This window comes from Mus pahari, chromosome 18, assembly GCF_900095145.1.
Source record: "Mus pahari chromosome 18, PAHARI_EIJ_v1.1, whole genome shotgun sequence".
Lineage (NCBI taxonomy): Eukaryota > Metazoa > Chordata > Mammalia > Rodentia > Muridae > Mus > Mus pahari.
This window is the reverse complement of record NC_034607.1, coordinates 34,346,707-34,372,136: the sequence shown is the minus strand read 5'-3', so window position 1 is coordinate 34,372,136 and position 25,430 is coordinate 34,346,707. Positions and strand designations below refer to the sequence as shown.

Genomic DNA, 25,430 nt, shown 5'->3' with positions numbered 1-25,430 from the left:
ACCAGGCTGGCCTCGAACTCAGAAATCTGCCTGCCTCTGCCTCCCGAGTGCTGGGATTAAAGGCGTGCGCCACCACGCCCAGCAGCCTTCTCCTTTTAAGTGGCACTGCTAACATGTAAGCTTAGGGTCAGTTCCCCACCAAGCAAACATACCAGGCATTTTCCAGTGTCTGGGTCACAGATATCGCTGTGGTTGTTGCAATTGCAGGGCACACAAGGAGCCAGCAGAGGGCGGGGTCCCCTGCCACCACTTTCTGGGAGCTTCTCTCTATAGTACCCAGGAGCACAGTCCTAAAGGAATACGAAAAGGACAAGAAAGTGGAGCCTGGTGAAGATCTTGGCACAGGGTGAAAATTCTTCTCCAGCGACGACAGACGGCTAGCAGCACACAAGTGCCACACCACTATCGGGAAGGAACGCAAATCACATCCAAGCTAAAGGCTGAGCATGCTGGCTCCTACCCATAACCACACCTATAGGGATTCCTGTGAGCCGCAGTCTAGCCTAGGCTACGAAGTGGGTCTCAAGCTAGCCAAGGCTGTGGAGTAAAAAAAAAAAAAAAAAAAAAAAAAACTGTCTCAAAACACTACCACCTACAAAAGTCAAAGTCCAAACTCTGCACAAAAGCCAAAGTTACAACACAGAGCACGTGTTGGGCCTGTAAAGGGAGTGGTGCGCTTGCGTGCAGCTGGCACAGAGGACAGAGTGTGCAGGGTTCTCCAAAATTAAAGGTGACATTAGCCAAGACTCGCAAGTCTACTTCCGGTGGTCTCGGAAGAACGGCGTAAAGGACCTAGGAGAGACATTCACATTCCCTTCCCCACAGCAGCGTCCACAGAAGCAACCCAAGGCCCCACAGAAAAATAATGAATGCATCCAAGTGATGGGACATCACACAGCCTCAAAAAGAAAGTCTAGCATGTGTTCAACATGGAGGAAGCCAAAAGGCAATGCGCTAAGTAGAGAGGGAAGCCACAAAAGCAGAAATACTTCAGGATTCTACTCATTGGGGGACTAGGGGTAGCCAGGGTTCCAAGGAGCAGAAAGCAGGTGGAAGGCTGGCTAAAGAGATACAGGCTCAGTTTGGTAAGAGAAAAGAATATTCTAGAGAACAATTGTATCCCCAGAACTGTAAGCACACTGCACGCTGCCAGATCCTATGCTCAAAAGTTGGCGGAGTCAATAAATCTGAATTTAAACAAAATAACATTTATAAATTCAAAAGCCAAGTTGTAGACGCTCTTGTGTTCTGTTACCCCATGCAGGATTGCTGTCAACGAGCGTGTGCCAGGACACAGAGTGAACTGAAGGTTCCCCTACCTGACAGGAGTGTCCTGCAGTCCCCGGAGGACAGACACAGAGCTCCAACAGCAACGCAGCCTCGCCCTCAGCGGGCAGCTCCACAGCTTTTCTGCCAACCTCCATGGAAATGTTGGCAATTCTGAGGCACCATTGTGAAGAGAGGCATGAGAAGAAGAAGCATTAACAAAGTGACAAACTTCTGGGAACATTGTCTAAGGTTTAGCATTTACATCTGTCCTGAGCCAGAGACCTCTTCCTGTGGGAGCAATTCTACTAACAATTGCAAACATGTCAGCATGCAGGAATAGGTGGTTACAGAAAGTAGGTCCAAGTCTGAACACCTTGAAGACCCTGCCAGGGTGGCTCTGCCCAGCACTGAATACATTCCCTTATTCGGTATCATGGGAATTAGCACTGTCCTTAGACATGATTCAAAAAAAAAAAAAAAAAAAAGGAGTGGGGGACAGCTTAGCTTTCAGGGGTCTAAGTAGTCTTTATAAAGAAGTGTTCTATTTCATCTAAGATTTCACCATGTTGGACTTATGGTAAGCCCTGTTGCTATGGGAGGTGGATAGTCGTAGTTAACCCACTCCATCCCATAATTATAGTGTGATAGTCCTGATGGAATACCCCACAAAGCTACTGTGTTTATAACATGCATCCGAGGGCATGCTTTTAAGGGGACATTTTGTGCCCAGCCCTGGCTCGCTTGCTTTCTACTTTCTGGCTGCTATGAATTGAGCATCTAGTATGTGATGGAGCCGGCCGAACACAGATGCAAACTCCTCAACCATGACCCCTCCCTCTTGAGATCCGGATAAGAAACATCCCCACACGGGCTTGTGTATCCCCCGAGGGTGATGCTGTTGGGGAGAGCATAGAGCCTTAAGAAGTATGGGTACGGCCTTGCTAGAGGGAACATTTCGCTGGGGGTGGACTTGGAGGGGTGACAGCCTCCCTCCACTTCTAGTTCACATAGCATCCTCTATGTGGTTATGCTTTCTACCCTAAGCACCCATGTTCATGCCTCCCAGCCATTATCAAGCCCCCGTGGAATCCTAAACCAAAATAAACCTTTTCTTCTAGAATATACACCGTGTCAGAGTGTTTATCGCAGCAACAGAAGAGCATCTACTACAGAACCAGAAGGAACCTTTTCTCCTCTTAATATGTTTCCTCTCAGGCATTTTATCCTAGCAACAAAACACTGACTAATAAGCCATCGATACTGAACAAGACTTACACAAGGGTCAGTGATCTATTAATAAAGGCATAGGTCATTGGCGTGAGGGGACAGATCTTCCACTTCTGCATCAAATAATGAAAACACGCAAAGTTCTAGGAGCGCCCAAGTACCTGCTCTGCTGCAGTCCCTGGCCATATGATGCTTTGATGAGGATGTAGTCAATATTGCTGAGAACAGACATAAAATCAGAGTGTGTGACGTGTTTCTCAGACACAGAGTTAAAATATTTCCAGAACTCCTGTGGATGAGAAATGGGACCAATGAAATTCAGAGTTCACAGCTTCACAGACACACAACCTGAAAAGGAGAATACAGCTCTTTCACAGACAGCTTCAGACATCAGCCGTGCTCCGGGTAGGTCAATGAAATGACGAAGGTCGGCTGTAACCTAAAAGGCAGGTGGTACATACAAGGGGAAGACACATCCAGGGCAGGGCAGGGCAGGGCAGGGCAGGGCAGGGCAGGGCAGGGCAGGGCAGGGCAGGGCAGGGCAGAAAGATGTAGGGTTTTATCATGAGACTAGAAACAGTATACAATGTTAAAGCCTAAGAGTTGTTTCTGGAATTTTCCATTTGATATGTCTGGACTTAAGTTGATGTAACATCCAACACCACAGAGAGCAAAGCTGTAGATAAGCAGTAGTTACTATAGTTTGACTTTTCTTGAAGTTTGGCTCTTAGAACTGTCAGCCGGCTGGAGGATGTCTCCCAGGGCCTCCTGGCTCTGGGCTTTTCTTAGTCCAACAGCAAAGTTCACATGAATAAGGAACATATGTGGGACAACCATACATCACCTCTTTCATCCACACTTCGTAATCCTGTCTCACTCCGTTCTCAGGCGCTGGGGCATCCATATAAATGACCTGCTTCCTGGCCCGGCCTCCTTTGATGAGGACTTGAGGCTCGTAATTGGATGTTCCGGTGCCAAGGGTAGAGTAGAAAGCCACACTGTACTGGAGTTTCCCACCATAGGCCAAGAGCTACCAAACAACAAACTTGTGTTATTCCTCTGGGACAGCCTTAGTTTAAGGCCATTTTATGGAAAGCTGGTCACTACAATGTATCCAATTGAGAGTATGACATAGGGAATCTGCCTCCACCCAAATGCTGCTTATTAATGGTCTATGAGATAGGGTGAAACTAGTCTGGTTATTCCACCAAATGCAGTCTGAGAAGAAGTTCGTGAGGTAAGGATTCTAATTTCAGGCTCTTTAAATTTAAACCATCTATATCTATAGGACTACTGGGGTAGATTTTTAAAATTTAAAGATCCAAGTGAGCCCACGTGGTGGTATAGCTCAGTTGTCCTAGCACTTGGGGCACGGAGGCACGAGGATTGGAAATTTGCAGCTAGCCTGGACTAACATACTAAACCTTATCTCAAAAAAAACAAAAAACAAAAAACCAAAAAAAACCAAAAAAAACCCATAAAACAAACCAAACCAAACAAACAAAAACAAAAACAGAATAGCATAAAGATCAGAGTGAATTCATGTTCTCATAAACAAGATGCTCTCCTGAAAGCCTTCTATTGTGTTCATAAGAGGCAGCTCGCCAACTGGCTGTCGCTTTCTATACAAGTGCTCCCGGGCCAGATCTAGCTCTGCTACTGGTAACTACACTATAGACTTCTTGAGTTATTGCTTTAGAAAAGAGAAAAAAAATAATGCAAATTAACAAAACTGTAAAAGCTTTAAAAATTAAAACATTTAAATCTCCAAGTCTTTGTGGGGAATTTTATAACCACGGAACATCTCCACCTTCATTCAGAAGAGCGGCTGGATATCCAGGTCCTTTAGCGACAGAGGCAGAAGATGGATTCTGATGCTCCCTCTGGAACAGGCCTGTGTGCTCACCTGATCTCCCTGGAACTGCTCTGGTAGCCGCCAGTAAAATGGCTCTGAGTAGATGTGCTGGCGGACGGCCTCTGCGTCCAGCAAGGTGTCAGGAGGCTGGAAATGCACGCCTTCAATTGTGCCCTTGAGGTTGCTCTGTGAAACCACATGCAGGAGGGGCTGATCGGAGGCTAGAGTTACCTAGGGATGCAGAGGAGAGAGCTGTGCTTTATAGGAAGTACCCATAACTCAGTGGGTAACAGCACTTGCTGTGTGAGCATGAAGACCTGTGATGTAATCCCCAACACTCTTGTAAAGCACCAGGTATGACTGCATGTGGATCTGTAACCCCAGTGCTATGGGGTTGCAGGGACAGAGGGATAGCTGTGGCGTAGGGGCCTCTAACCAACTCCAAGTTCAAGGAAAGACCCAGGCTCTAGGGGATATAGTGGAGAGTAACAGAGAGGGAATAGTCGACATCCTCCTCTGACTTCTGCTCATGTGCACCCCTCTACACACAGACACACACAGACACACACACACAGACACACAGACTCCACAGACACACACAGACACCACACACACACACATACAGAGAGACACATACAGAGACACACACAGATTTCACAGACACACACAGACTCCACACACATACACACAGACATATACATGCATACACACACAAATACCACAGACACACACAGACACACACAGACACATACACAGACACACAGAGACACATAGACACACAAACACCACACACAGAGACTCCACAGACACTCAGAGACACACACATACACACACACAGAGACACACACACATACACACAGAGACACACAGACACACACACAGACACAACACACACACAGACACACACAGACATATACACAGACACACAGAGAAACACAGACATAACACACACACACACACACAGACACCAAAGACACACACACACCACAGACAGACATACACATACATAGATACACAGACACTGCCACCCCCCACAAACACACATACAACCCAGGTTTGATCTGCAGATTCTCCCAGTGGTCCCCAGACGAAAAGCTTCATTTTAATGCCAGAGAGGAAAGACTTCATTTAGGTTGCAGGCACTATGATTGATTAGGCTTACACTATTGCTACCCTGGAACATCAGTGACAGGAAATACACCTTGAAGATGCTATAGTTACTTCTTCTTTCCAAGAAAAGCCCTCGATGGATCAGGTGGGCATAGATAGAGGGCTCTGACTCATAAAGCAAGCAAATCATTGTCCTAGGATTTCTGATGTCTTTGTTCTCTCCCAATGCCCACTTGACTCCCAAAGGCAAGAGAGCTAAAACCCCTTCCACTGTAGGTATGTGACTTACTGGAGTCCTCACATAGCCCTCCAACTCTGAGCAGAGCTGTGACAGACCGAAGCAGAAGCAGGGGCTGCAGCCTAGCGGGTTGTCCCCTCGCAAGGCAAAGGTGCCGGCTTGGCACTTGTCACACTGGGGGCCCACAACATTCTCCTACAGGTGAAAAGAAAATAAATTAATGCCTGAAAAAAGAAGAGATGGGACTTTGTGGCACACAGAGAGACGAAAATAATAAGACACACTGACAAAAATAATAAAACACGCATTGCTAAACTCGGTCTCTGGTGGCCACACTTCTCACTGAAGTCAGACACTCAGAATTCCTGAGTTATGACTGAGGATCCAAACTATGGTGGAAGAAACTACCAAGACATACTTGCTAATGCTAATCTCCATGGTCTCTAGGTGATCCTGAGGGCCTCCAGACAAAACACCAGGCCTAGTGAAGGCCAGTCAGGTCCTTGCCATTCTGACTGACGGTTGCTAGGAGACATGAACCTCCGTGAATCCTTCCTTCATCACCTCTAGTCCTACACCAACAACCCAGATCAGGCTGCCTCCTCCTCCTCTCCCTCCCCCTCCTCCCCCTCCTCTTCCCTCTCCCTCTCCCCCTCCCCCTCCTCCTCTTCCTCTTCCTCCTCCTCCTCTCAAAGACGACTAGAGAAGGTGGCAGTGACCAGGCAACAAAGCATGCTGGGAAAACCAAAGGACACATGTGTAAGTCAAAGTGACATTAAACTCTTACCTCATGGGAAAAACATTATAGATAGTTTCCCTTTACTTTAGCAAGCACATACATTTATAACAATCACCATTGCCAGAGCATAGCTATAACCCCCCAATCTTCCCCACAGCCTTGCTTGCTGCTTTGTTTCCTCAAGACTGAATGGCTACTCAATCCATGGGTACATGCTCGAGAGCACTGTCTTCAGAAAGTTCAGTCACCATGCAAGTGGCAAAATTCTGTTCTAAGACTCTTCTTCCGTCACTTCAGGGGAGAACGCTGTGAATTGTTACAATAATTTTCGATCCATTTTTCCTTTCTTAGCCCTGGCTTTCCGAGTGGCAGCTCTGAGACTACTTATTATTAAAGGCCTAGGCCATGAGCTTTGGCTCATTCCCTGAAGAGCTCATCACGTCCTTAACCAATTTAAAATACTCTGTGTCTACCATTTGATTAGTTAGCCTCTCCTTCAGTCCTAGCCTGCTTCTTCTCTTCTCCAGTGTGTCTCCCTCAGCATCTCTCCTCTTTTATCTCTCACTGCTTCCCGGAATGCTCTCTCTCTTCCTGCCAGTGTCCCACTTCGTACTTCTTGCCCCAGCTCATTGGCCATCAGCTTTTTTGACAGACAGGTGATATAGAAGTATGAAACAATCCGAGAAAGGGGTAGAAACTGTACTTCTAATCATTAGAATTTATGTAAGTACTCAGAAGCCCCCAGGGTGGGGAGGATGGCAACAGCAGAAGGAAACTGAGGCTCAGAGACCCACAATACCTTGCAGGAGCAGGTACCACCGTCCTCTGAGCAGCTGCAGAGACCCTGTTCCAGGTCACAGGTGTCAGGCAGTGTCCCCCTCAGGTCACAGCCACAGGGGACACAGTCAGGAAAACTTCTGTAGCCCAAGGAGCACTGATGGCAGCTCTGCCCACCAAACCCTTTTTTGCAGGGGCAGTGGCCAGAGAGAACATCACACTGGGCACTGGTGGAGCCCACAGCACTGCAATTGCAAGCCTGGGAGGGAGAGAGGGAGGGAGGGAGGGAGGGAGGGAGAGAGAGAGAGAGAGAGAGAGAGAGAGAGAGAGAGAGAGAGAGAGAGAGAGAGAGAGGAAATTAATAATTAACATAAGGGCAGAACTTATGTCCTCAGAAAGTACAGAAACGCAGACACCAGAAAAACACTGTCTGGGGCATAATGCAGATGAGTTGACCTTGCACTGTTCCTAAGTGGAGCTATCCTACCAGGAACCATAGGACATGGACCACATGGCAGGGCCTGTGTATACCTTGGTGACACCAACACAGAGCATTAAATCTCTGAACTAGAATTAAATCTAATGGTGCTATTAACTCAGCAAAAATATTGTAGAGGAAAAGTAATGTCCCCACCACTCTAAAACCCAACTGCCTTAGTCAGGGTTTCTATTCCTGCACAAACATCATGACCAAGAAGCAGTTAGGGAGGAAAGGGTTTATTCAGCTTACACTTTCATATTGCTATTCATCACCAAAGGAAATCAGGACTGGAATTCGAGCGGGTCAGGAAGCAGGAGCTGATGCAGAGGCCATGGAGGGATGTTCTTTACTGACTTGCTTCCCCTGGCTTGCTCAGCCTGCTCTCTTAGAGAACCAAGACTACCAACCTAGAAATGGCACCCCCAAAAGGGGACCTCCCAACTTGATCACTAATTGAGACAATGCCTTGCAGCTGGATCTCATGGAGGCATTTCCTCAAGGGAGGCTCCTTTCTCTGTGATAACTCCAGCTGTGTTAAGTTGACATAAAACTAGCCAGTACACCAACCATACCTAATTCTAAGCTAATTAAGTACAGGACAACCGAGCTCTCAGATTCAACCTAATTCTCTAATGAAACTATTGACATCTCCACTGGAAAATATATATACTGGATGAAAACATAAAATGTAGACAGATGAAAGCATAAAGGTCAGTATCTATATATCTATATAACTATATATAGATAAATAATAAATATATAATTATATATATAGTTATATAGCTATATTAATGCATATTTCTACCTATCAATTTCACAGCTAAATTCTTGAAGAAAACCCAAAATAAGGAATTTGAAAGATGGTAATTCTCCTGCATTTTTCCGAGTCCATTATTTATACATTTAAATTTATTTAAAGGTGAGGTCTCCACAGTCTATCTCCCCAGACAAGCCTGTAACTAAACCCAAACAATCCCCCTGACTCAGCCTCCTAAGTAGCTGGGACTCTAGGTGCACGGCCAGTGGTCCAGGTTGTACAGATTTTAAATATGAACCATGGCAATATAACTGCTCCAAGCCAGGTGACCGGATAAAGTCACTCCAGCACGGTGGCAGCACCCACCTGGCACCCCTGCTCCGGGTCCAGACCCCAGTGGGCCTCTTCACATTCCTCACACTTCAGACCCTGCGTATGAGGCGGGCAGAGACACTCTCCAGAGTCGGAGTCACAGTTATTCTGGGTATGAGCACAGTCACAGGCTGAAACAAAAGAAGCATGGACAGACTCAGACGGGGGGGGGGGGTGACCCAAGCTTGACACCTTGATAGTACAATTATAATTAATAGTTGGAACCACTATTAAAAGAGATGCAATGATTCCCGAGACCTCTTCATCTATCTCAGAGGCAGCTGCACATCCTGACTCGCCCTGGGTCTGAGGGGTCAACAGAACGGGACAGACCTGATGGACAGAAGGACAGAAGGCAGCGGTTCTCAACCTGTAGGTCACAACCCCGATGGAGGTTGAACAACCTTGTCACAGGGGTCACATGTGACACATCCTGCATACCAGATATTTACACTGCAATTCCTAACAATAGCAAAACTACAATCATGAAATAGCAAGGAAAATAAGTTTACGGTTGGGGGCGGGTCACCATCATAAGAGGAACTGTAGTAAAGGCTCACAGCAGTAAGGAGGTTGAGAACCATTGCTCTAAGATCATTGACTTCTTATTAGCTGTTAATTGTGTTAGATGTCACTCCCCAGCCCCTACTAAAGCTGCTGCTTGTGGACTGCAGTTAGACTCTCAAAAACTGGAGCTAAATTCACATAACAAGCAGGTTGGGAGCTAAAACCAGTGTTAGAAAGAGAAAATGGGTATAGAGCCCCACCACAAAGGCAGGGGAGAAGTAACATTCACAGAAGTTATTCTGACACCAAGAGAGGCGACAGGGCAAGTTTTACTGGGAACGTAAGGCACCCCAGCACTTACGTGTGCAGCCACCATCCTGGAATGCATAGAAACCATGTGAACACCTGTCACACCGTTTCCCAGAGACACCTGGTCCACAGTGACACTGTCCTTCCTCCGTGCAGTTGTCAGATACGGAGCCTTCCACGCTGCAGTTACAGGGCACACAGCCAAGCCCCGTGCCCAACCCGTAGTAGCCGGACTGTGTCACAAAAGAGGAAGAACCAGGGCGTCAGTGGGCTGGTGGAATGCTCTCCCCGGGCATTCTCCTCAACACACATCAGAATGCTCTCCAAGTCACAGGCAAGGTGTTTCTCGGAATGACAGCACACGCCTGTTCCCCGGGCACACTGCCTGCATGTTCTGAGCGCACTGCATCCGTGTTCTGTTGATGGGGAAGGCACAGCACATGGTGGCCAAGCCTACGAGTAAGCTCTTCCCATGGGAATTCAAGTGCCCGAAGGCGCAGGCTAAGTGTCCATTCTAAACCCCGGCAAGTCACTGAATATCGTGCAATGCCCAGTAAATGTCTTACCAGGCACTGGTCACACTGCTGCCCTGTCACATGAGGTTTGCAGTCACACAGTCCGGTCTCCAGATGGCAGATGCCAGAAAGGGAGCCGTTCTCGTGGCAGCCACAGGCTAGGACACACAAGACACACACAAGGGCTTCATTTACTTACTTAAATAATTTGAGTAGAAGACGTTTGATCCCATAAGGAGAAGGCTTGCACATTCACAGAGATAACATACTTCACAGACAATGAGAAGGCCTGTCAGCGTGGGAAGCAACTTCAGAAGCAGGGATGTTGTCCCTGGACCTGAAGACTTGACAGCCCGGAGAGGGGGCCTGGGATCAGCTTCCTGTCTAACCCATCTTTCCTGAGAACCTGGCTTCCTTCCAGCTTTTGGCTTCCCTTGGTATTTGTGGGGTATATCCCCTAGCTTTGCCTGAGATCCTGAGAGACGCAACCCTGTCACCCTTTAGAAAGGACTTACTCTCGCATATCATAGCCTGACTCTGAACGTGACTCCTACCTCCCCAGCACACGGCCTGCAGGCTAGCAACACACACATTGCTCTCTGGCCGGAGATCTCCCAGCTCGCCCTCTCTCCTTCCCCTCCCCGCCTCCTCCCTTTCTCTCTTTCCTTCCCTCCCTCTCCCCCCTCTCTCTCTCCCTGTCTTTTTGACACATTGTCCTGATGTTTATCTCCGTGGCACCCCCTCTACCATGTCCCTCTCTTTCCCTCGTATGTCTATCAATGTCAACTCTAATTTTCTGTCCTCCTGGTCTCTTACATGCTGATGCAGCACTTCTCAAAGTCTCTGGGACACTGCAAGTGCTAAATTCTGTGAGGAGATTTAGTGTTCATCATGGAGGTTTTTTTTCAGAATATGACCCATCTACCACCCCACGCCCTGCATTTGATATTAAGGTTTCCATGATGCTGAAGTTCAGGTTGACGAGCCAAAGACGTGCCATTTTTCATCTAATGTGTGCCTACAATTTTATTTTTCTGTATGACTGACACCACATCCTCTCTGTGCTGTGATAGAAGACCAACGTTTACCTGGAATTATCAAAATATACAAGTGGCATTATTATTCGTGCATCCCTTCCTTGAGACAGTTCAAAAACTAGACCTACACAAGGTGGAGATAACAGAAATGGCAGCATGATCTAGAGAAGGGACTATCAGGCAGTGTTGGTGGCTGATGGCTACGAGAGAGTTTCCTTCAGGGATGTGCACCCCCCCCCCCTTCTTCGCTACCTGAGCTTCGAAGGGACTCCATGGGTTTAAAAGCTGAGTGCACAAAATCAGGAGGGAGATGTGGTGGGGATTTGGGAGTGGTTGGAGAGGATGGGAGGAGCTGGAGGGGAGGGTGTGGGGGGCGAATGTGATACATTGTATGGGTGTTTCAAACTCTCACACAGTAAAGCTTTTTCTTAACTATGCAAAAATACAAAAGCTGAGGGTTTCAGTCTCAGCCCCAAAGCTGGTCCTCTCAGGCCTGGGAAACTGCCTCAAGGAGTGAGTGGCTCTACATCATCCCTAGTTTCAAGGCTCCAGACAACTTAGCAAATCAGGTAGTGCATGAGCAGGCCACCAGGGAGTGCCACTGCCATGGTTTCAGAAAGAAAACCCCATCCCTGACCATGATGGGTATGAATGTTCTAGACTTCTGACCTTCAGAGATAACCGCTAATTAAGCCACCATAGAATACAGAGTGAGATGAGTATTGAGTCCACATCTGATCAATAGGAGACCGACCCATCATCAGTACATAAGACAGAATCAAGATAAGGTATCTGTGATGGGCCCATGCTTGGCCCAGGGAGTGGCACTATTAGAAGGTGTGGACTTGTGGGAATAGGTGTGGCCTTGTTGGCGGAAGTATGTCCTTGGGGTTATGGTCTTTAAGACCATCATCCTAGCTCCCTGGAAGCTAGTCTTCTCCTGCTTGTCTTCGGAACGAGATGCTGAACTCTCAGCTCCTCCAGTCCCATGCCTGCCTGGATGCTGCCATGCTCTCATCTTGATGATGATGGACTGAACCTCTGAACCTGTAAGCCAGCCCCAATTAAAGGTTGCCTTTATAAGAGCTGCCTTGGTCATGGTGTCTGTTCCCAGCAGCAAAACCCTAACTAAGACACTCTCCACCAGGTGGAGTCCTTCTGACAAATGTTACAAGATTCACATGGCAATATATAACAATCGTGACCCACCCTCCCCCTGCTCAGGCACTCACCTTGGCAGTTTTTGGCAGTCACAGCATCTCCATAGAATCCATCTGCACATCTCTCACAATGGGCACCGTCTGTGTTCCCCAAGCACTTCAGGCATTCCCCAGTGACAGAGTCACAATGGCCAGCCTCCAAGGGATCAACATTGCCACTGCAGTTGCATGGTATACAGGTTCCTCCTGGCTCGGTTGGGTTTCCATAGTAACCATCTGCACATCTATATCCAAGGTGGGAAACAGGATCTAGTCAATAGGATCACTCAAGATATTACCAAGCCAGCCAGGGACTCCCTGGATGGCTAATAAATCAGACTGTCTCTTTCCTTTAAGATTTGCCATGGAAAAGAGGTGACTTTCCATCCCGAGAGTCACAAATCTTCCTCCCCTCTTGTGAGATGGGAGCAGATCCAATTGAGCATAAACCCAGAGGATGTGCAACCATGACCTTCTCTTAGCCACTGAGAATGTTACCCAGCTCTTGACAGGCTGAACCAGAACCAAGTATCAAGGCTTACACATGGGAAAGGACAAAACTGGCTCTGGGGTGCCAGAGAATGACTTAAATCAGACCACCCCATGGCCTCACTATTGTCCGAACAACTGAATTCTCAGACGTGTGACAACGGTAACTACTGACCTCCCTTGCCTTCTGCCATTGTCCATGCTGTGAATACTGATGTGTTCCAGGAGGTGGAACACTGTTCTCTCAGGAGGCACCCTGCTCTATCCACGATCTTACAAAATAACGGTAATGCACCAAGACGCCAAGACCACACTTAACTACATATTCTAAGCACCCGTCACTACACATTGTATACATATACTGAATTATCACATCATATCTACAGGGGTATGGACAACTGATATGTGTCATTTAACACTGAAGATTTCTGGGTATTTAAGAAGAAACTATAAAATGAGTACTGAGTAATGAGTAATTTGCAACAATGTTATTTTGGTGTTGGGGTGGCACAAAATACCTCTCACACCAGGATCCTGAGTAACCCGGGGCACACTGGTCACAGACCACTTCCTCTCCATCAGTGAGGTGGCAGGTAGGACTGAAACTGTTAAAACATTTGAAATGAGCATGATTGTCCAGTGGACGCTGCTTATTTCTGAATATGGAAAGGGTTGTTTTCTGATACATCTGCCCTAACAAATGGTTAGCAGGTTCTCTCCCAGCCTTTAGACCAGAATCCAGTGCCTCTGCCGCGCAGCACAGCCTGGCGTGCCCATCAGTGTCCTGTGTCTACTGCCTCCTGCTCTGCCCTTCAGCCCACAGTGGGCTCTCAGCTCCCAATCTCTGCCTGTACTAACTGCTAACTGCTTCTTCCCCACTGCCTGGCCTACCTTGCCTCCCCAAGAAGACAATTTGGATGCTCTGGAAGCATTAGCTCAAGCTCTCTGCTGTGGTTCACTAGCACTGATGTTTCAAGCTCAGAAGACAACCCTTCCAGACAGACATACATACACAGATAGATACATAAATATATATATGCATAGACACATATACCCACATAGATATAGATATACACACATACAGATACATACACACACACACACACACACACACACACACACACACACACGGTGAGAAGGGGTGGTTTGGTCATTGGGTCATTGCCTTTGGGACTGAGGTCATGATGATGTGACTATGTTAGTTCTCATGAGAGTGAGCTATCACAAAACATGAAGCCAATCCTGAACCTATTTCTGAGTCACGTGACCTGTCTCTAGCACACAGTCCAGCACTGTGGTTCAGTCACCAGGGGACCATCAGAAGAGGCTAGTACCATGTTCTGGAACCTCCAGAATGAACTAATGGATGTGTTTTCTTCCTAAGTACCCAGCTTCAAGAATTCTGTGGCAGTGGCAGAGCCTAATACAGCATAGTCATATATAGTACATACCAGAGTCTCAAGCAATAGCCCTTGTGGAGGGAGTTCACTGGTAATGGGTAGAGGAAGAGTACCAATGACATGGGGGGAGGGGGAGGAGGGGGAGGAGGAGAGGGAGAGAGTGAAAGAGGTAAGGGAGAGGGGAAGGGGGAGGGGAGGGAAGGGGGAGGGGAAGGAAGGAGAAGAGGAGGGGAGGGAGAGGGGGAAAAGATGAAAAGGCCAAAAAGGAGGAAAAGGAGAGAGAATGTGATAACAAACTACTGGTCTATAGAATTCACATTCCCTGGCATGAAATAAAGGGTTTAATGTAAAGAGCTCCGTCAACACATACCCTGCTTTCTGCTTCAGGACTAACTGCAATTCCTCAAGCAGGGTGTGTGTTTATGGTGTCCCACCTTGGCACACTCAGTACCCTCTGGATGCTAGGTCCCCTTTCATCGTATCTGACACCAGAGCTTCCGCAGAGAAGTTCCTTAGCCCACCCACTCCTACCCTCAGTGAATGGCCTCCATTGCAATCTTGATTACACCGAGTCCCCGGGGCCAGCAGCCATGGGTGGGGAGCTTGCTGGGCAGATCACCTACTTTGATAGCCAATCTACAGCAGGCATGTATCACATATTTATTGACTTGGTGGGACAGATTTAGCTTCATATTTTCACAATTTGCCCATCTAATCAAATCTCATCAAACACAGAACACTGTTTTATTCATCAGCACATTGTCTTGACAGCCAAATGCACTCACTCCTGAGAAGACACAAGGCAGACATGGGTCCAAGAGGAGAAAAGTGTGTATGCATCTTTGTGTTACTAAATACCCCAGAGTTTTAATAACAAAAGAACTCTCTCTTTTCCTCTCTCACCAATGATCACTCATGATAAGTAACACTCATGACACAGTCTTGCTTGGCAACATCACATCACACATCAGTGGGGATCTGGCCACAGCAGACAGAACCAGACAGTAGGACCTGACACTTACTTGTTAGAGTCAATGGAGAGAGGACAGGCACAAGGCTGGCAGTCTCCTGGGGTCCCACGTAAAGGTGTCCCATAGAAGCCAGGCAGGCACTGCTCACAGTGATCCCCCGTGGTGTTGTGTGTACACACCTAGGCCAGATGCATGAAAAGACACGTCAGTCAGTTTCAGGCTTCCTTACGAGATTTACAGAGCCATGCACTAACATGCTGGTGTTCACGCTAAAACAGAAAACATGCTAAAACAGAAAACACACTAAAACAGAAAACACGCTAAAACAGAAAACAAGCCAAAGCCAAGTTCTAAAATACACATGAACCCCGAGTGACAGAAAGAACCACCTGCTTCCAGATAGACAGGTTTCAAGTTTTTAATTAGGTGTACATGTGTGTGTGTGTGTGTTGGGGAGGGGGCACATTGGTACATGTGTGCATGTGTGTACAGAGATCAGAACATAGGATCTTGTTTCCTGGGGCTGAAGTTACAGATAAGGTTCTGAGCCACCTGCTGGGGGCTCAAGATCTCTGGAAGAGTAGAACAGGTTCCCAACCCATGAGTCATCTCTGGGACCCTGAACTGATTCTTTTGTTTGCCTGTTTTTAATGTGCCTTGTACAGGATTGTGTGTGTATGTGTGTGTGTTGGGGGGAACTTTAGGTTAAAGAATCCTAAAGAAACATGGCAATACAACTCAATGCCTGGCCTTGGTAGAAGCTCAGAAAAAAAAAAAAAAAACATGGATGGTAGAATTGGGGAGCCAAGCAATGGCTCAACCCATTCTAGGTTTTGAACGCACAAAGGTTACAGTTCTTATTCTCAGGGTATGCGCACTGAAGGATCTACAGCATATGCCATGCATTTCCTAGTAACCGAAGATCTGATTAGCTACATGAGTGTCTGCGTGGGTAGACAGGCATGACACGCACAGAGCGAGCCTGGGAACTCCCCCACAATACGAGAGCTGTGGTAAAGGGCAGGCATCCTAACTTCGATCTGTACTCCTGTGAGTTTGGGGTAAAAATATTAAAATTATTTCCAAGTTCAAGATTTTTTTTTTTTGAATCAGGTGATAAAACTACAAACCTACTACTAGGCCTAGAGGCTCAGTGACTCCCAAGTTATAACCACTAAGTGGGTAACCCCAAGGCAGACAAGCAGTTTCTTAACAAAAGGAAAGAAAAGAGAAACCACAGAGAAAGAGAGGGGGAGGAGGAGGAGGAGGTGGAGGGAGAAAATAGAAAACTGTTGGCAGGGGCAGGGCAGGGCAGGGCAGGGTAGGTGAATCAGGCAAGAGAGCATTGGTAGAACAGGGCCAACCATCCGCTCAGGCGCAGGCTTCAAGGAGCTTCTGGGCCTATTCCATTCAAGCTTCCTCACGTTCCCCTTCCCCTGGCGTAGATTCCTGAAGTATCCACCCTGTATTTTATGGCTCCTGAGCCTCCCCTCACCCCACTTGCACCGGGCCCCAAGCCTTTTTTAAGCCACTCATTTTATATCCTTGGTTATTTTTCACGCATCAATTTGAATAGGATTTTTCTCTTCTTCACTATGTATACTTCTGCCATTCCTGAGGCTGGCACGTTCCTGAATTCCGACCTAAACTCAGCCCTATAAACACCTGGTATCATATCCATCCCTTACCAGGGCTGCACCAGCTTTTCTTCCTGAGTTATCCTAGGCCTGAGAGCCTTACTTCAGACGTGGACTCTGACCACCAGCCATAGTGAGCTGTAGATTTGGATCCAGGCTTCAGAGATGAGCCTGCGTTTCTAACAAGCTTCCAGGCAAAGCCTGTGCTGTTCTCAGGCATTTGAAGAAGCAATCATAGTCTGGTTTTCCTTCCCACCACCACCCCCACCTCCACCCCATGACCTTTGACTGTTAACCCAGATTCATTTAAAGAATATAAAGAGACTGTACAGGAAATTACATGGCTTAACTAATCCTGTTGGACATTTTTAAAATGCTGGGTTATGCTGGCCTGAGACACGAATGGACAAAAAAAAAAAAAAAAAAAAAGAATCTTCTGCAAGGCTGGGTAACCGATAAGAACTCCAGTGACTATGGGAAGGTTGGAATGTTGCAGATCCAGAGCCTAATTACGATTTATCTCAGGCTATATCTTCAGTCCTCTCAAATGACCTGATATCCTTATGACTAGCAGATAAAACGCTTTGGAATGCATTCATTTAAGAGATCACTGGTTTCAGCCAGCCGAAAGTCTAAGAGTGTCAGCAGAAAGCACCTGGGACCCATGTTGATTCCACCAGTGCATTTGAAGGGGGCCTAAAAATAAATCTTTGTTCTGTTACTATACAAACTTCTCTTACCACGTTGGAGTATGGGTTTGGGGTAACCTAAATCTGAATTCCTGGGCCACCACTCACCAGTATTTGGCTCCAGAATAAACTCTTATCTCCTTTGAAGTAAGCCTTGTGTTTTTTTTTTTTATGTTGGTGCTTGCCTATGGAATGTGGAATCCGATTGAAGGGCCATACTGAAATTTCTATTTGTGTAAACTGTTTAGCAATTCTGTTGAGAAGCCCGAGGAACGTGTATCTCAGTGTATCCCTCTGGAGTGGGACACTCTAAATGCTGATACTGCTGGTGGTCTGGATGCCAGAGGGCAAGAGCATTCATTGCTCTTATAAAGAGAAGTTTCTTTCCATTGGAAGAGAAAAGACAGAAGGGTCCAAGACAAGACCTCAACCACAGAGCCACAACCCTACTCTTAAGCAAGTTTTTGTGTGCTTTTTCTTTCGCAACTCTCATCTATGTTATCTTTATTTCTACCCATCCCCGCTAAAAATAAGCATTATTTGTTTAAAGGGGGGAAATAGTCACTTGGTAGAAAAGGCGAGCAGACACCATCTTATCTGGGTGGCTCAGGGTGGCATTCCCAGATGCAGTGATGTCATGGTCCCCTGGAGGCTCTGAGCTGTATCATTTCCACAGCCTCATGTTCCAGCGCCTGGTCCCAGTGAAATTACAGGGAAGGATTGGAGGAGGCAATTTGTAGCTGAGAGTGTTCGGCAGAGGGCCTGGCATCCTTGGAGAGTTAAGTACCAGAAAGCATGAGCTGCCATAGAAGAAAGGAAGTGAGGGGCACAGAGCTTTGCTAAGCCAGAGGACTCGTGGTTTTAATAGTAAGAAAGACAGTGGACTGCAGTGGAAGCTAACGGGACGAGAGCTCGTAGCTTAGTGAGTGGCGTGGTACCAACATGAATGTCAGTTACATGAGATCTTAGCTATGGAATGCTGGCCAAGTTCCCCAAGGGACTCTATAGTATGTTGTAATTTCCCTCTAACTCGAAAACAATTTCTAAAAAGCGTCTACAACTTATATGCAAAGTATGTACAAAGTACATACAAGGTATATACAATATATAATATTATATATTATAAATATGTACAGCACACTTAGCACCTGTTCCTTCAGTATCCTCTGCACTTGGTAGGTGAACACAGTCAATGCACATGTAACTTATTTCATACGTACTTCTGCAACTACATGTTTATAGAAGCACAAGGAATCTTTTCTTTAATACACATTTAATACTTCCTGCAATGATGTTACCCACTAGAAGTGTATCTGCAACATGCTGGTCACCCTCAAATGTTGGCAGGAGGCCTGGGGTGGGATAGGGTCAGGTGGAGTGGGGGGCTTGCAGACCACATGACAGAATGTGGGGGTAGATAGAGCGACAGCCTCCCCCAGGCTCTGAAGGGAAGCCATCCCAGAGGGACTGAGTAGCTATCAGATGTCATTTCCCAAAGTTGTTGTGGGCACGAAGCATCCAGAACAAAGACCAGAGCAAATGAAGATCCCCTCAATGCAGGAAGTGGCATCTAGGCTTCATGTTTCTCTGGGGCCTGCTAAGTTCCCCTTAGTTGTATGACTCAATCAGGCTTCTTATTAAAGAGCACGGGGCTGGGGCTTCCTTGCCCAGACACTAGTACTATTAGTATTCACATTCGCACTGTTTCTGAGCAGTGAACCCGTGTGAACCCAGAGGGAACCCAGAGGGTTTCTATCCCTTAAAGGCAGAAGGAACGCCTGACTGAACCCAGGTAAGTGTTACCTTGTGCAAAGGTGAACTGTGCCTTTGCTAAGCCCTGTTCCAGCTAGCACGGTCCATAAAGGGGGCTCTTGTTTGTACAGTTTAGCTGAACTCACTATAAATTTAAATATGGTGCCATGTGATTTTTATCACATTTTATTATTCTATTTGGATTTAGAATTGTAAATTTTAAAGATTTTACTATTTGCATATATATACATATATGTTTACATTTGCATACATTATAATTCCCATCTAAGGTATATGTTTCTATAAGATATATATTAGTGGTATTGTAAGGATAAGACCTAATTCTAGATGTGACATTTTTGGGTATGCCTTATATACACAGCCTGAAAGGGAAGTCATATAGTAACTTTAAAATTCAAGTCTTCTGACTTTTGTCAAAAAAAAAAAAAAAAAAAATGGGTGTGGGACTTTTCATTTGTGATGGAAACTCACAGATCAACAGTTCCAGAATGTGGGTTTTCAGATCGAAGATGCTCAACTTGTCCCACAAAACAATGTGTGAAGCATTTTTTGTTTTGTTTTGTTTTGTTTTGTTTTTAAAAAAGCAGGTGATATCTGGAGACACAGAAGAACTGGTGACTCTACCAAGTCAGAGCTGAGGTAGGGAGCCACTGCCCACAACACATGGTGAGGAGCAGGTTAGGGACACACAAAGTCAGCAATAAACTCACAGAGCAAATTCCATGAATGTCACACTCGGATGCGTGCCCGTGGCACTCGCAGGGCTGACAGATTCCTCCAAAGAGTATCCCATCCACTCGATAATAGCCAGGGAGGCAGGCCTGCAAGAAAAGAGGGGCCGGTGTGTAGTCAAAGCTCTTCTATGTGGCCTTGGGAATGTAGCAGGCAAGGTGTGACTCTGGGTATTACAGACCCATCTTCCTTCCCATGAACAGAAAGTGCTGAGTTTTCTGTAATCAGGAAAGTACTTCTCTTTTCTGACTTTCAAACATTTTAGTCCTGATAGCATTTCCATGCCTTAAAAACACACCCTCTTTAAGTGTGCAATCCGGTGCTTTTCAGTAAACTTACCACCATGCGGCAAGTTCATCTAGCATGAATTTCTTTCATCTGTTTCGTGTATTCAGTGGACGAGACTTCTCACACCGAAAGGGGTCCTGACTCACGGGTGGAGAACCACTGCATTAGCAGATTTTGTTTCTCCTAATTTTCTCCCGATGCGTGCAAGTTATTAAAGGTTGCCTTCAAACAGTGAACGTGTTCAAGGACAGGCCTGGGTCACAGTGGGTCGGTTTAACCGAGCAAAGAGATCAAGTGTACCTTCTGTGGGATGAAGCCAGAGAGGCCACGTGGGCATCCAGGTACACCTTCTATTGGCTGATGCCGGAAAGGCTATGTGGGCAGCCAAGGGCATGTTCTGCTCCTGCTTACAAGGAGCAAAGAACTTCCCCCTCTCTGCCCAGTGGCGCATTTAACTCTCAAGGCATCCCTGAGAACAGCACTTCTGCTTTGTCACTAGCTTTGTCACATGCAGGAAGCGAAGAAGTACCTGGTGTGTCCTTTGGAGAACTCAAAGGCAGCTGTGCCCAGCTCCAAGACCGTATCTCATCGAGCTGCCAAGGGCTTGACCTGGTCAAAGCCAGCAGGAGTCTCCCACAGGAATGTGTAAGCAGGGAGGCTTGGATTTTATCTTTTTCAAAATAGGTATGCTTTAGACAGGAGGATTTTAATCATATATGCACATATATGTATCACATGTATGTATGCATGTATGTATGTATGTAAGTACATACTCATGATTGAATGTAGAGTTCTGCACATGCATGTGCTCTACCATATTCCATGTATCTTCTAGTTCTTATTTTGAGATAGAGTCTTGATAACTTTCCCATATAAATCCTGAATTTATAATACTACTGCCTCGGCCTCCTAAGTACCTCATATTAAAGGCCTGTGTAACCAGGCCCAAGCAAGAGTTTTTAAAAGTATACAATTAATAAATACAGGCATTCACATAGACTTCATGGAAGTCCCCTAATGCCTGCATCCAACTGGAAACTACCTCATACTTAGTGAGTGTCAGCCCACAGGCAAGCAGCTTAAAGTGCTGCAAAGAAATCCATTCCTACAAGCGTCAGCCTGACGTCAGTCGATCTCCCCTCTTAATGGAAAAAAAAAACTGAACAAAGCATGCGGTTGGCGGACTCGTGTCCTCAGGGACCATAGTCACCAACAAGGATGAATGCATATTATTATGGAATATGCTTCAGATAACTTCTTTCTGGTCACCATTCCTTGAACAATATACTTTAAGAACCCTTTACTTGGCATCTCCATTGTGGGCATTTCCATTGGTTGAGGTCTTATTAGTAATTTAGAGAGGAGATCAAGTATACAAAAATGACATCCCTGGGCTATACGGAAATACTCTGCCCCTTAAACCCTATATGCAATAGGCAAGTTGGGATACTCTCCATGGATCCTGGGATCGGTTTCTCAGGGTTACTGGGACACAGCTGGATTAAGTCTCTCATGTTGGCATGAGCCTGTACATATTACCACTAATGCCTGCAAAGCCCAATGAACTTGGAATGCGTCTAGGAGCAGTCATCTCTCCGGGCATTGCTGGCTCGGCCTCTAAGGGCAGGGTTCCCCTGTGTCACATCCGTGGTCTCTTATTCTGTGGTCTAGCATCATTTATCCACTAAGCATGACGCATGGAGTGCATGGAGTGCCTGGACCCAGAATGTGTTAGGTAGGCCTAAAATTTCCATGCTTTATACCTAAAAAAATGTTCATTTGTTCCAAATACAAAAGAAGCAAAAACCTTGCAAAAATATTTAAAATATGATTACTTAAAGATCTACTTCATAAGCTATTAGGCCTTCTTTGTTAACTACACAATTCATGATTTTAAAGAGCGATTAAAAAAATGGCTAAATTGTCTCCTTGTAAAATGATTTTGGAAAGAAATCACAATCAATCATAAATGTTAATAATGACCATGAACCATGACCATGTGAGAGGCCCGACTGTACACACAGTGGTTAACTATGCTAGTAAGACCCAAATGTCAATAAGATCACATCCTAGCTATAAGGTTACATTATGGAATCTTACTGACTTAAAGTTCCCTGATCTTTGGGAGAGACAGTATCTGTGTTGTATGTGTGTGTGTGTGTGTGTGTGTGTGTGTGTGTGTGTGTGTGTGTGTGTGCTTGCATGCGTGTGTGTTTATGGTGGTTGTGTGTGGTGCTTGGTGTGTGTGCGGTGTGTGTGGTATATGTGGTGTGATGTTGATGTGGGTGGTCTGTGGTATGTATGTGTGTGTGTGTGCGTGTGTGTGTGTGTATGATGTGTGTGTGTGTGGTATATGTGGTATGTTTTGTGTGTATGATGTGTGTGTGTGTGTGTGTGTGTGTGTGTGTGTGTGTGTGAGGGTATGATGGGGTGCAAGGTGTGTGCATGTTTGGTGTGTATGTGGATAAGTGCTCACGAGTGCAGGTGCTGACAGAGGTCAAGAGGTGTCAGGTACCTCTGGAGCTAGAGTTTATACAGTTATAAACTGCCTGATAATGGATGCTGGACTTGAACTCAGGTCCTTTGCAAGAGCAAGGTGCACTCTTTAGAACAACATGATGCCCAGCACTCTCATAACTCAATACGGTCTATGCCTGGTGGGAGTTTTCTAAAGGTAAATGCAGATGTTCATCACACCGATTTCAGCAGACTTTTCCCTAGGAAGTCAGAGAAAGGGTGAGACTATTAGAGGCTAGCAGTACCTCACAGGAGGTCCCCGTGTAGCCTTGGGGACATTCGCAGTGTTCCACATCAGCAGCCACTGCCAGGTCTATAGCATTAGGGTTTGCTATGTCCAGAGAGACAGAATCCAGCCTGCAAACAGACAAGGGTCATTACATAGCTCGCATGCTTGCAAAAGACCTCATGGTTCACTGAAGATAGGCTCCTACACGGTTTATTTAAAGGAAATGGGCATGTGGTGTCTGTGTGTAGCTAGAGAGTCCTCACCAAGCACCTGGTAGCCATCATTATTCTCTGGGGATGTTCCAACAGCTGTTGACAAGAAATGCTACTGCCCATAGGCTGCTGAGGAAAAGCTCTGACAGAGTCTACTCGGAGTGAAGTGAAAGCACTTCTTCGTGACCAGTTGCCTCATCATGAATATGGAGACCATCCTCTCTTGGGTTGGACCAGGCTGATTTTAGCAGCATCCAATTTTACACTTGGCTTCCATACACTAACCCCCCTCAAGGCAGTCAAATGACCAAGGATGGACTCAGTAGCCCAAATAACTGTGCAAAACTAAGGCCGTTAGCATCAGAAGAATTATGGGAGAGAGGGGGCAAGAGAAGGGCAAGGAGGCAGTGAGGTTCAGATGCTGTTAACTCTGTAAGCATTGCCTGGAAGCTTGAAGCTTTCTGCACTTGAAGCTTTCTGAACCTAAAGTCATTTCTTCCTGACCAAATGTACTTGCCCTTGTGCCTCATGTTTTTAACAACATTACATGTGGGAAAGCAATTCTAATACACCCAGCTTCTGTAACTGTATCCCTCGTTTTAATAGTAACCTTGAAGTAAGTGACACTAAAGACAAAAATTGTACTACGTACTGTGTAGAGATTCCTTTCAGTACATACCTATAGAGTGCCATTTTAGCAGAATTATAGTTGGCTCTGATCAAGAGATGCGTCACATTGGCCAGCACAGTCATCAGCTGGTCACGGTCAATCTCTCTTCTGGTATTAAAGTCCCGGAAGTTCTCAGGCACAAGTCTAACCACGTTGAAGTATTCTTCATAGGGTTGCAAGGACAGGCCCTCAGCTCTTGTGCTTATGGTGAGCCCATTTCCCTATCATTTAAAATGGAGAGGAAAGACAGTTGTAATTCAATTTAATGCCCCATAATTAAGTTCTGTACCCAGCAATCAAGCTCTTAGAGCAAACATGCGATGGAGTATATGACCCAATCCAGAGTTACCAGGAGGGGGCAGTTGACAGAACTCTTTATTTCCCTATATGCATGTGCATATATATGGTACACACACACAATACACACACACACACACACACACACACACACATACAGAGGAGTATGTGTTGTATGTGTTCATGTGTGTGCCACCCCGCCAGACCCCAATCTCTACAGCAAATCAAATCAGCCACCTTGATGATGATGTCAGCATGAGACATGAGGTCACTGTCCACCGTCTCCACTGGGATGTCGTAAGACACAGTGTATTTCAGGAACCCGCCAAACGCTGTCAGCTGAAAGAGTAAGGTGAGCGTAAGGGACAGAAGACAACAGTTATAGCCTTAAGCCAGGGGAAATCACTGCTAAGACCCATCTGAGTATATACAGGCACAAGCCACCCTGATGGCCATATGAAAGAAATTCACACTTAAAGGCATATTAGATACTATTTCATAGATATGATATAAAGAAATCTTTGACGCTTGAACAAAGATATATAATTCTTCTACAAGTCCCCAAGGTAAACATCCAAATGTAAAATTAATTAATTGAAAAGGATTTTGTTGCATTTATTTGTGTATGGGCATGCACACCGTGGCATAGGTGTGGCAGTCTAATGGCAGCTTCTGGAAGATGATGGCCCTCTCCTATTATGACATGGGTCCTAGGCAGTGAACCCATGTCAGACTCGGCAGCAAGCACCTTTTCCTGTTGACCCCTCTTGGCAGCCATATTTATTTTACTTAAATGAACCTTTTCACTATCGCCAAGCTTGTTAGATGTGTCATTTAAAGGAAGCTTTCAAAATATTTTTTACTTTAAATGTTTACAAGGAATGCCCATTAACATATACAAGGGATTGGTTACTAGGGTAACTAATGTATATTGGGGATGCCCATTAACATATACCAGACACCATGCCTGACCTAAAGCTGTACTACAGAGCAATTGTGATAAAAACTGCATGGTACTGGTATAGCGACAGACAGGTAGACCAATGGANTAGAATTGAAGACCCCGAAATGAACCCACACACCTATGGTCACTTGATCTTTGACAAGGGAGCTAAAACCACCCAGTGGAATAGA

The 25,430-nt window shown here is 46.0% G+C and overlaps 1 protein-coding gene across 1 annotated transcript in view; it reads right to left on the bottom strand.

Annotated features, from left to right (window-relative positions):
* The window catches only part of Lama1 (laminin subunit alpha 1), a 122,344-nt gene that overhangs the window by 45,216 nt on the left and 51,698 nt on the right, over window positions 1–25,430 (bottom strand). The window contains exons 13-29 of the mRNA XM_021217542.1: window positions 24,534–24,635; window positions 24,009–24,220; window positions 23,134–23,245; window positions 20,062–20,172; window positions 15,304–15,431; window positions 13,400–13,486; window positions 12,426–12,637; window positions 10,208–10,314; window positions 9,694–9,874; window positions 8,820–8,956; window positions 7,238–7,474; window positions 5,751–5,894; window positions 4,403–4,582; window positions 3,341–3,526; window positions 2,658–2,785; window positions 1,320–1,440; window positions 153–290 (exon numbers count right to left, since the gene is read on the bottom strand). Coding sequence (XP_021073201.1) covers window positions 153–290; window positions 1,320–1,440; window positions 2,658–2,785; window positions 3,341–3,526; window positions 4,403–4,582; window positions 5,751–5,894; window positions 7,238–7,474; window positions 8,820–8,956; window positions 9,694–9,874; window positions 10,208–10,314; window positions 12,426–12,637; window positions 13,400–13,486; window positions 15,304–15,431; window positions 20,062–20,172; window positions 23,134–23,245; window positions 24,009–24,220; window positions 24,534–24,635 — 2,523 coding nt within the window. The remainder of the gene's footprint in view (window positions 1–152; window positions 291–1,319; window positions 1,441–2,657; window positions 2,786–3,340; window positions 3,527–4,402; window positions 4,583–5,750; window positions 5,895–7,237; window positions 7,475–8,819; window positions 8,957–9,693; window positions 9,875–10,207; window positions 10,315–12,425; window positions 12,638–13,399; window positions 13,487–15,303; window positions 15,432–20,061; window positions 20,173–23,133; window positions 23,246–24,008; window positions 24,221–24,533; window positions 24,636–25,430) is intronic.